Below are 12,090 nucleotides of genomic sequence, written 5' to 3'. Positions count from 1 at the left end.
CATCTTTCTGGAGAAGCTTTGTCATCGGAGTTGCAATCATAGAGAAACCTTTCACAAACCGTCTATAGTAACTAGCAAGTCCTAGAAAACTTCTGACTTTAGAAACATTTCTCGGAGGTTTCCGATCGAGTATAGATAAAATCTTACTTGGATCAACCCGAATACCTGATACTGAAACAACGTGTCCCAGAAAGCTAACTTCGTGTAACCAGAACTCGCATTTACTAAACTTCGTATACAACTGTTTTTCTCGCAAAGTCTGTAACACAAGTCTCAAATGCTCGGCATGTTCAGTTTCATTACGGGAGTAAATCAGTATATCATCAATAAACACGACCACAAACCGATCTAAATACTGCCTGAATATCTGATTCATCAATGGGCAATTCTTGCACACTTTTTCAACCAGAACACACCGGCCCAGGGGGTTTGATACTCGAATTACAAACTCAATAGACTCAACAGGAAAAGTCTTATTGGATACTAATGTTTCACACACATATGAATGAGTCGAACCAGGATCAATCAATGCAATAACACTAGTATCATAAAGAGTGAAAGTACCAGTAATAACATCTGGGGAAGAAGCCTCCTCGCGAGCTCGTATAGCATATGCTCTAGCAGGTGCACGAGCCTCAGATCGAATTACTGTATCTTTTGTCCCTCTCTGACTACCACTCACATTACCCGAATGTCTGGGTGGTCTACCTCTTGCTGACATGTTACTCGGTCTCGCATTCTGAATAGTGTTTTGCTCGGCTAACATCGGACAATCTCGGATGAAATGATCTATCGACCCATATTTAAAACAAGACCGATCATGAAATCTACAACTTCCAAAATGCCATTTACCATAATGCTTACACTCGAATCTATTCTGTCGATTATTGCCAACACTAACAATTGAAGTAGCTCGTGAACTCACAGGAGGTCGGTCTCGATCTCGTCTAGAAAAGTCTGAAGTAGCTTTAAATCGACTAGAATCATCTCTGAACTTCTTCAATGCTGAGTGAAAAGTCTTGCTCGATGATCTTTTACGAGAATCTTTGGCTTAAAAATTAGCTTTTATTTTCTCTTTCCCGAGCTCTTCGGCTTTGCAAGCTCACTCAACAAGTACCATGAACTCTTTAATTTCAAGTATACCAACCAGCAATTTAATGTCCTCATTTAAACCATCTTCGAATCTTTTACACATAATAGCTTTAGTTGAAACATATTCACAAACATATTGACTAAGTCTTACAAATTTCCACTCGTACTTGGTTACGGTCATACGACCCTGTTTCAATTCTAGAAATTCTTTGCGTTTCTGATCGATAAATCTCTGGCTGATGTATTTCTTACGAAACTCTTCTTGAAAGAATTCTGAAGTCACTATCTCTTTTGGGACCACTGATACTAGTGTATTCCACCAGTGATATGCAGTGTCTCTTAATAAAGATATGGCACACTTTAAACATTCATTTGGAGTACATGATAACTCGTCGAACACACGGATAGTATTATCGAGCCACAACTCGGCCCATTCAGCATCATCAGCATCATTAGCCTTAAACTCTTCAGCCCCATATTTTTTTATTTTATCTACAAGAGGCTTGTTAAATCTCATCGGATCAATCATCGGAGGTATCACAGGTATTGGAGATGGATTATTCGGGGGTGGAGGTTGTTGTACAACTGGATTACTCCGAATATACTGAGTAAACCAATCGTTCATCATTGGATAGAAGGCTTGCTTAGCCTCCCCTTCATGGCTACTCGAGACAGGTCAAGATTCAACTGGCGCTGTCCCATGTGCGGAAGCAGGCGCTACACTCTCGACATCATTGGCTATGGCTCTGTCGGGATCCATTTACTATATAAAAGCACATTTTCAAATGTCAGAAGTCATCACACTATTGCAGTATAATTTATGGCATGTATAGCTAGACTCACACACGCTACGTTAGTCTTAGAATCGACTAAACCGTAGCTCTGATACCAATAAAATGTAACACCCCTAACCCCTATCCGTCACCGGATTAGGGTTATGAGGCATTACTGAACAAAAACATAATCCCAAACATTCACATATTCAAGCAAGTCATATTCATACATATTAAGCACGTGACTAATTAAAATATAATACATGAATTATTAATCACATTGTAATTACGAATCATATCTCAAATTTTAACCAAATCCATGCATTCAAACAATCATATTTTCAACCCAATAATCATACACATCTTCAACTAAATAATAATATCACAAATCATTTATTCATTAGCAAATATATTCAAACGCATATACTTTCATTATAAACCAAACAATTATGGTAAGCTTTATTCGGATACACAACATGTACATGTATATATATATATATTTATAATTAACATCTTATTAAAATTCATATAACTCCCATAGTATATTATTACTCAAATCACTATTCATTTGATAAATATCTTTATCTCACTTACAATCTATATTAAACAACTAATCACTTTAAACACACATACAACTTTACATGCAAACCGAACTAAGTTCTATTCATTAACACAAAACATACCCTATATCATGCCATTCAAAATATGCATTAAATAAGCTTAATATATGAATTCACACTTATAATTAACCAAACATATACCATAACCGAATTGTCTAACCACATTTACACATACCATGACCGATTTATCAATTACAACCAAATCCCATAATCATTTTCGAGCTATTTCCAAATCATAGAACACCAATCACACATACTTTTCATTCATTTCACATAACATTAAAATCAAAATGAGATAAACTATTACCAAACATAACCATATCCAAACTTTAAAGATAAGCCATATTCGCATGGCTCAATATATATACATATTCAAAGTTGAACAAAATACATATTAGCCTATACATGCCATAAGTTCGAAAATAAACTTTTAATAGTACCAAAAGTTGACGATAGTGTGGATGACTTCGATAACGATCCCCGAGCTTGTGACTTACGACCAAAATCTATAAAACAAAGTAACAAAACACACAGAGTAAGGTAACTTAGCTTAGTAAGCTTTAAGCACAATAAACAATTCAATGAATAATTAAAACATTCTACTAACCAAATTATATTAGTAATGTTACACATTAACACATTAAGATACCTTGGTCGAATGTTCAAAATCAAATATATTTGGTATATAGCCGATTATATAAGAGTAAATATATTATCACATTGGCATTTACATTTATGGCCGAATACACAAAATTCTTTATGAACTCACATGTGACCGAATATATAAAAGTTAAATAAAACATCATATGTAAATTATAATTCAAATTCAATAGAACATCACATATAGCTGAATATGGACATTCAAGATAACTTCACATATGACTGAATACACAAATTCAATATAAACTCACATGTAATTGAATATTCAAGTTCAATATAAGCTTACATATACTTACCTATGTGGCCGAACATATACAATGTTATTCAACTCAATTTCACTTGTTCAATATCCATAGTAACTTGAACCCTTATAATCATAGACTTGAAAACAAATCAACGATATAGAAGCTGCTAGGCATAAGCCTGAATTACACACCGGCACAAAGCCTGCTAGACCCAAGGTCTGATATTTATTCACCAGCAATAAGCCTGCTAGGCACGAAGCCCGATCAATGTCACCAGCACAAAGCTTGCTAGGCTCAAAGCCTGAATATCCAAATTATAGAATCATTCCACAACATTTCACATATCGAATAGTTCAATATTCCATGTAACACATACACACTTTCAGGGTTTTCAAATCAATTGAATAAAACTCAATTACATTAAATCATTTATATATATATCACAATCGGCTAACATAATAATAGATTATTAAGTTTGAATCATCATAGTAAAACATTCCATGTTCAAAATAAACCATGTTTAATTGCTTAAAGGCTTATCTCGGATATCGACGGACGCTACGAATCGACTATTCGACTATTCGACTATTTTTGTTTTTCCCCGATCCAAGTCCGATTTCCTTTGTTCTTGATCTATATAATTTCAAATTAACCTCATTTAAATACAATTTCATTCAATTTAATCCAACAACACGTAAATGGGTAACTTACCATTTTACCCCTGATATTTCATAATTTTACAATTTAGTCCAAAATTGCACAAAACACAAAATACACCAAATCTCACAACAACATAGTTGAGCCGAATTTTCAACATACTCATACTAGTCCATATATTTTATTTATTTTACATTTTAGTCCTTTAATTTATTATTTTACAATTTAGTCCTATTAACTTAAAATCATCAAAAACTTCAATACAAAACTTGTTAATCTAAAACATATTTTTGATATTTCATCATCAAACATCACAAAACACAAATATTCATCAAGCATAACACAAAATATTCACCAAAATAAAAAATTCAAGTATGGGTCAGGTAGTATTCGAAGCAACGATCTCAAAAATGTAAAAATTACCAAAAACCGAAGTAAAAACATACCTTGATTTAGCTTGAGAAGTAGGAGAATGCCTAAACCTTTTCTTTTCTTTTTATTTTACTAGTTTAGGTCATGCAAAGATAAAAACAACCATGGCTTTTAATTTTTTTTATGTTTTGTAATATTATAACCTTTTAATTCAATTACAAATTTATCCTTTATTAATCAATATAAAATCATCATATTACATGGTCACTACCGTCCATCTAATTAAACATGGTCAAATTACCACTTAAATACTTCAACTTACAAAGCCATCAACAATTTGGCCCTCATGCTTTTAACTATCAAGTTTTCATTTTATGCGATTAAGCCCTTTTATTTAATTAAGCACACAAACAATCAAATTTTTTTACGAAATTTTCACACATGCAAATTCACATATAATAAACACAAAAAATAATATTTAAATATTTTTTTGACTCTGATTCGTGGTCCCGAAACCACAATTCTGATTAGGGTCTAAATCGAACTGTTACAAGTTACCTCCTGATCTAAACCGAATCCATAATGTTTTTCATGTCTTTATGCTATGGAGGTATCGATCTGACCCATTGCCTGTTGTTTCGATAAAGGATGCAGAGGTGAGACTGAATTTATTTCATGAGGAAGAACCCATACATATTCAAGATCGAGAGGAAAAATTTCTAAGGAGGAAGCGAATTCAGTTGGTTAAGGTACTGTGGCAGAATCACAACACTAAAGAGGTTACACAGGAGTTATAAGATGAAATGCGGCGATAGTATCCTCATCTGTTTGGATCAGGTAATTTTTGAGGATGAAATTTCTTTTAAAGAGGGGAAAGTTGTCACGCCCTGAAGCGTGGGTTAAAATTTCAAGATATATTTATTAATGTTGAATTTATTTTATTATTTGCTTGGGCATGTTAAAGGCCTTTAACTAAGACTGATCTGTTAAGAACTTTTGAAAACCCTGTTTTTTCCTTCCCCATTTTTTCCTATGAGCTACATAACCTAATGCCATAACCCTAGTGTACCGCCCAACCCTAATGTATAAACATACTTTTCTAAAGCAGCCCCCTCTTTTTATTTTCCCTAGTTTTGTGCCACCCCTTAAACCCTAAATTTTTCAGTTTCACTTCTCCTTTCTCTCTAGCTTCATTTTTTTTTCTTCTCCTCATCCCTTCTCTTCTCTTTTTTCCTTGTTTTCTCTTGTATCATCCCCCTCTCTTCTCCCTGTTTTTTTCTCTTTTCTTTCTTCACTTTTCCTAGTCGTTGTACCTTGCACCCTTAAGCCGTCAATTTCCTCTCTTTTCTCCCTAGATGCTGCCACATCTACCACCACTTTGGACTACCATTTTGCTTTTCTTTTCTGAATTACCCTCTATTAGTTTGGACCCATTGGTGCTTAGATCAGTCCACGATTGATTCCGTTCCCAATCACTAGTGATTGGTAAGTGTGATCCTTCATATTGGTTAGCATTAAGGAGTGTGATCTATACTCCATCTTTTTATTATGTTTTACAGGATCTATGTGGTCTTCTGTTTGTAACTAGTGTTGTTTTCTAACATGTGTGTTTTGTATTTTGTGTGGTTTTTGTCTTAAGGACTAGGTCTGGGAAAACCGGATCAGACCTGAACTAGAGGAATGTACCAGAGAAGTAAAAGAGTGTCACACAAGCGTGTGGGTGAATTTGTGTGTCCTAATTGTGTTGTGTCGTGTGTATATGTGGTTTTGGTCAAATGTATAAGTGCTTTAGAGCATTATTACTTGCTTTTTTTTTATGATTGCTAAAAAATGTCGATTTGTGAATATGAAAGCACATAGAAACGTCATATTTGAAAAGAGTACATCCTTTGGTAAATTGTTGATAAACCGAGAGTACTATTTGGTTGAAAAGTCAACCATGTACTGTAAGTATGGGTGTAATATGCTACCATTTTCAGATTCATTATTGTTGAGTATGTGTTCGATGTTGTTTCATTGTTAATTCTACAACTTTAACTGATGCATGCTTATCGTTTATATTTAAATAGTAAACTGTTACCGGTTGCATGATAATAGCATGTTAACACTATTACTGTTCTATTTTTTTATATCGTTAGCATGACATATTGTTGCACTGAGATTGGGATATTGAAGGAAAAAGTACAAGTTTTAAATGTCGAATCAATTTGTCGATCAAATCTACTATTATATTGGCGGTACATTCACAATATATTGTCTTGGTGTTTAGGGATGGATGAGTTCTGAGGAACTCCTATTGTGGTATGTAGGGTTAGATTGGGGTAGAGGACTGCATTGTTATTCATGAACATATCATTGAAAACTATGAATTCTATAGAAAACGTGATTCTGGCTTGTACCATGTATTGTATTCTTGTATGCTATTATTTATTGCTCTGCTTGATTACTATACATATGTTAAGGCCACACTGGGCTTCATAGCTCACTCTTAGTTTTCCCATATTTTAAGATAACTTGTTAGGTTAGGCTCGGACTCGGCACTCTAAGCATTGTCATCGATTTTAAACAAAAGTACTTTTAAACTTTATTTGATAAATTCTGTTCGTTTTTGTTTCATATAAACGGATTTTGGCATGAACTCGATTATTCTTTTGTTTTGGGTTTTGCAAGTTACGCTATATTATTAAAATCAGATAATATTTATTATCTATTTTTAATCATGGAAAATGTATCATTTTTTAAATAATGAATAAAACTTTGGTCTTAAATTTTCAATTATAAAATATGAGATGGAATAGAATGTTAACTTTATTTGAAAAATAAATCTGATTTTCAATTGGCATAAAACTTAGCAATTTAGTCCCTAAACCAATTCTGAATTGAAATGATAACGTTTTTGTTAAAACTCGTTGAAAGCAAAATCTGATTTTTGATCGATAAACAAATTGATTAAAACAATAATGAGTTCCGACGTATATTGAAATTGAATATTTTACTGAACTATTTTGGTGGTTAAAGTGATTAACGTTTGGGTCAGATTAAAGAAATTACAATATCATAGCATTTAAAATATTATTTATGAAGGATATTGTATTGAAATTAATTAGTTTTGATCTCTAATATATATTATCTAACATGATACGGCTCCCATATATTTATTTTTGGGTCTATTTTTATTTAAAACAGCTTTAATTAACTTAAAAGTATGAATTTGAGAATTTAGAAATGAACCCTACATATTCAAATAGTAATGATTAGTGTATTTAAAATGTAATGGATGAAAAAGTTATGAACATATTTCTTTTTCCTATTTTTATTTTTTATTTTAGTATCATAAACTCTTTCTCTCCGTACAAAAAAATCTATTGTTTAGGGTTCATATGAATAAATTGTGTTGTACAAGTTATTATATTTCATGACCATGAAATTATATTTCTTTACCAAAATCAAATGTTCGAGAAAATTCTAATCTCTTTCACCTAAAATATCAAGTATATGTTATTTTAATAACATGTAAAAATGTGATAAGTGAAGGGCTACGACAAGTGACCAAATTTATTAATAATAAAATTAAATGATTTAATTAAATTAAATTAAAAGTTTATGATGTATATGAAAATTAATGCTTAATTTAATGATTTAAATTATAAATTACCAAAAACTTTTTAACTTTATAGAATTTCACATCACATGAGATTGGAAGTTACATGAATTATAGTTCAACAAATCTATTAATTTGTGCATTAATTGTATTGAAAATAATTTATTATTTATGGTATAATCGTTGTGCTATAAAATCACATATCTAAATTAGATCTCATGATTAATTACATATGTCTGTGTTTTGGTCAATAATGATAATGATATTATTATAGCCGTGGTTAAATTACTTATATAAATGAGAAACTAAGATGGAGCAGCTGCGCAAGCGCGGCGCCTACCAGTCTTTTGTGATGAACAATTCCAACCAATTAAACGTCTTATGGGGTCTAATCTTGACTACCAATCACCGATTTTCCGTTTAAGCATAATTACCTTTTAACCCTCTCATTTTAAAAAATTATTTTAATAATCTATTTAATATTTTTATTTTTTAACTTATATTGTTTATCAAATCACTCAAAATGTATGAAAAAATTAACGTTTGTTAACTTTGTTGGCTTGACATCCATGTGGATTGTCATGTGCATACCATGTTGCGATTAATTATTTTTAAAAAATTAAAAATATGAAAAGATATATTTTTATTTTTCTACAGATTTTATCATTTTAATTATTTGTTGATATTTAAAATATTTTAATTTATTTTTAAATTTTTTAAAATTTAATTATTTTAAATTTTTACATAATAATTCACGTGTATACCATCACGTCAATAAAATTAACAAATATTAAAATTTTCATTCATTTTAATATAATTTGATAGGTAATACAAGTGTAAAGGGTTAAAAAATAAAAAATAAAATGAAAGGAATAAAATAATTTTTTTAATTGGAAGGTAAACAAATATTATGCCTTTGGTTTAAGATTAACTTTACATTACGTTTTAAAAATAAATAAACTCCTAAATTTTCAGATCACGTGCTTCATTTGCTTCTGAAGAAAATAAAATAGTATTGATATCATATTCTCCAAATTTATATTAAGAATATTACATATAGTGATATAATTGATGACATACTTGTTTATTTTCTTACTATAATTTTGTAAAATATATAAAAAATTCCTAAATTTCATTTATATGAGAACTTTTATTTATCCAAATAAATGACCCTTATTTTCTCGGAATTATATAATATTTTATTATCTCAGTTGGCTTGTATTTATCACAATTCCACTTGAAATAATGCTATTGTAAATAAAGTATGTTTTAAAATTATAATGCTAAATTATATAATATACATGAGTTAACAATAAATTAATTTAATCGATAATATTTAATTATTCTTATAACTTTTATAATAAAGAGAAAAAATTTTGTTTATTTTATAGATATTTTATTTTTTACAAAAGCTTTTGCTAATATTTTTAATTTAATTATATATATTATTTTTATCTAACTATTAATACATATATAATAAATAATTTTTTCTCATATTATTAAACTAATAACAAAACAAGGCATAAATATAAAGATAGTTTCTTCAATAATTTATATATAAAATGTAGTTTATAAAATTATAGTTATCTACAGCCGTGACATCTGTAGTTGATGTTCGTGACTTTAATTATCAATAATCATTACTCAATTAATGGTAATAAATATTAACAATCGTTATATGTGTATTTTTTTAATGGTTTAATGTTATATCGTATTTTCATTTTAGAAAATCAAATCTAAATAAAAATTATGAAATTCAAGATGATTTACATTAACTGTTAAAAAGTGATAATATTATAAAATTGTTTCTCATATTATCTTTGGTGACTATCGCTGTTGAAACATGTGAAGAATATATTTACACATTTCGTTTCCTTATAGAGCAAAACAGTTACAACCAATGAAAAAATGGTTGAATAAAATCATTCGCTCTTTAATTCCGACACCGAGCGACGGCGGTGTCCACTATTGTTACCAACCGTCCCCTTTTTCAAATGCTTCTTGAAGTAGAAATCGAGGAAGAGACAAAGAATTACGGCATTGAGAACAGAGTTGAAACCCCAAGCTCCCATTCCATTGCACCCACCTTTCACAAAATGCAGGAAAAGAACCCCAAAATGGCAGACCAAATTACACCCCAAAAGCACCACCTGGCAATTCACCACGAACGAGAAGCAGGCGGTCGGCAGCCCAATCTCCGTCCAGAATCGGTACCCATACACCACTGAGTATAACAAAGTGGATAATAAAATAGCCAACACTTGAAACGATTGACAGAACTCCAGCCATAGAAAAGACATGAATAAAAGAATTGATTGGTTGAAAAGGTGAAAGAATGTTAGTTTACGGCTGCGGAGGATGATGAAGAATGTTCGGAGGAGGTGAAGGAAACGGGAGAGATAAAAGATGTACGACCAGAAGAACACCCGACCCGAAGCGCGGGTTCCCAGTGGGAAGCAGAGGAACCATTGGAATGGGGTTGTGATGGTTTTCGTACGGCGCCAGAACCAGCGGGTGTCGCGAATATCGGCGACCGAGGATAGGAGGATGCCGGTGAAAATGACAGCGGAGATTAACGAGATGCAGAGGCTGTGGATGGCTGGGATAGGGCCAAGCGGAACACCCCGGCGCTTGGGGAGGATGTGAGAGAGCAAGCTGTGGAGGGTGGTCGCGGCGAGGACGTAGATGGAGATGGAGGAGAAGAGGAAGGACCACGTGGAGCCAAACGTTTGGGTGTTGCTCCATCGGAAGTTGACGATGCATGGATGCTCTGAAAGATAGTATTTCACGGACTGCATGATGATCATCTTTTATGTTACATCAAAATCAAACTAAAAACAAAAATAACAAATTTATTGTGTAATTTCAAGGAGTTTTACTTATGTTCTTGAAGATTCAGAATGGGAAGTTTGAATTACGAAGACAAATTGAAGACGACGCTGGCTATCTATTTGTACCTTTGAGCTTGACACGCTGGCTGGAAATTGAGATATTGAAAGTCAAACGGAAGGTTCCATGTCCTGAGTTCCAATGTTTTTATTTAATTTAAAGAAAAGATAAAAATAAAATAATAGGTGCACTGTTGTAGGAGCAGCCGTGGTACCTTGCAGGTCAAGCCAGTAATTATCTTCAAAGGGTTAGAATTTAAATTTTATATTTTTAAAAGCCAGTAATTTTATTATTTTAATATTTATATTTTAATAATTTTTAAATAATTAAATTAAATTTTTATTATTTTTAAGGAATATCAAAGTGTAATTTTATACTTATAAATTTTAAAGAAACTTAAATAAAAAAAATTCATCGAGCACCTGCCAACCGCGGTGGCTACTCCCCTGGTAAGTGGGTTGAAGAAGTTTCCATTGTAATAAGATTCAGCAACAAAATGGAGAAAATTTATATCTTTTTTTGCGTAAATCTAGTTTTTGGCTTACTTTTGATTCCCTTTTATTTATTTCTTATTGATTTATTATTTAAATATGTTTTATTTGATTTAATTTGAAGTCTAAAAGTTAAAAATCCTAATTATAATTAAATTGTACTAGAGGTCCTTAAACTTTAATTCTTATTTTAAATTGGTCTTCAAATTTTAAAATATTTTAATTAAATTAACAAAATTTAAAGTTATATTAATTAAGTTCTTTTGTTATTAAAATTGTTAATTTTATTGTTAAGCAATACATCATATCCTCTATGGTAGAATAAAAATTAACATATTAAAAAAATAAAACCAAAAAGGGTTAAAAGGAAAAACGCGGCATAAAGTAAAAACTTCTGGAGTAAGAGGCAGAAGCAAACTAATAGGTGAAGGGAAGTGAAAAAAAAAAGGAGAGGGAGAGAGAGTTAAGGGTGACATAAGTTTTCTTTTTCTTTCTTTTTTTTTTATCTAAAACATGGGGAGGTTTACTGCAGGGAATTAAAAAAAAAATTTGCGGATGAGTATCCAAGAAAATCATGTAAGATTTGGTGTCAGTTTCATAGCTTCCATTGCTTTTAAATATATTAATTATTTATTACACATTACAAGCAATATTAGATGATGATTATTATAATTAATAATTGACCTTTTC

The 12,090-nt window shown here is 31.2% G+C and overlaps 1 protein-coding gene across 1 annotated transcript; it reads right to left on the bottom strand.

Moving 5' to 3' along the window:
• Positions 1-9,767: 9,767 nt before the first annotated feature.
• Positions 9,768-11,019, bottom strand: LOC108474914 (elongation of fatty acids protein 3-like). Its single transcript, XM_017776948.2, has one exon. It carries the CDS (start codon positions 10,825-10,827, stop codon positions 9,943-9,945), a length of 885 nt encoding a protein of 294 aa, XP_017632437.1. The 5' UTR covers positions 10,828-11,019; the 3' UTR covers positions 9,768-9,942.
• Positions 11,020-12,090: the final 1,071 nt, after the last annotated feature.

Source organism: Gossypium arboreum, chromosome 3 (genome assembly GCF_025698485.1).
Source record: "Gossypium arboreum isolate Shixiya-1 chromosome 3, ASM2569848v2, whole genome shotgun sequence".
Taxonomy (NCBI): Eukaryota; Viridiplantae; Streptophyta; class Magnoliopsida; order Malvales; family Malvaceae; genus Gossypium; species Gossypium arboreum.
Note: the sequence above shows the minus strand (reverse complement) of the source record. Positions and strands in the feature narration are given on the sequence as shown.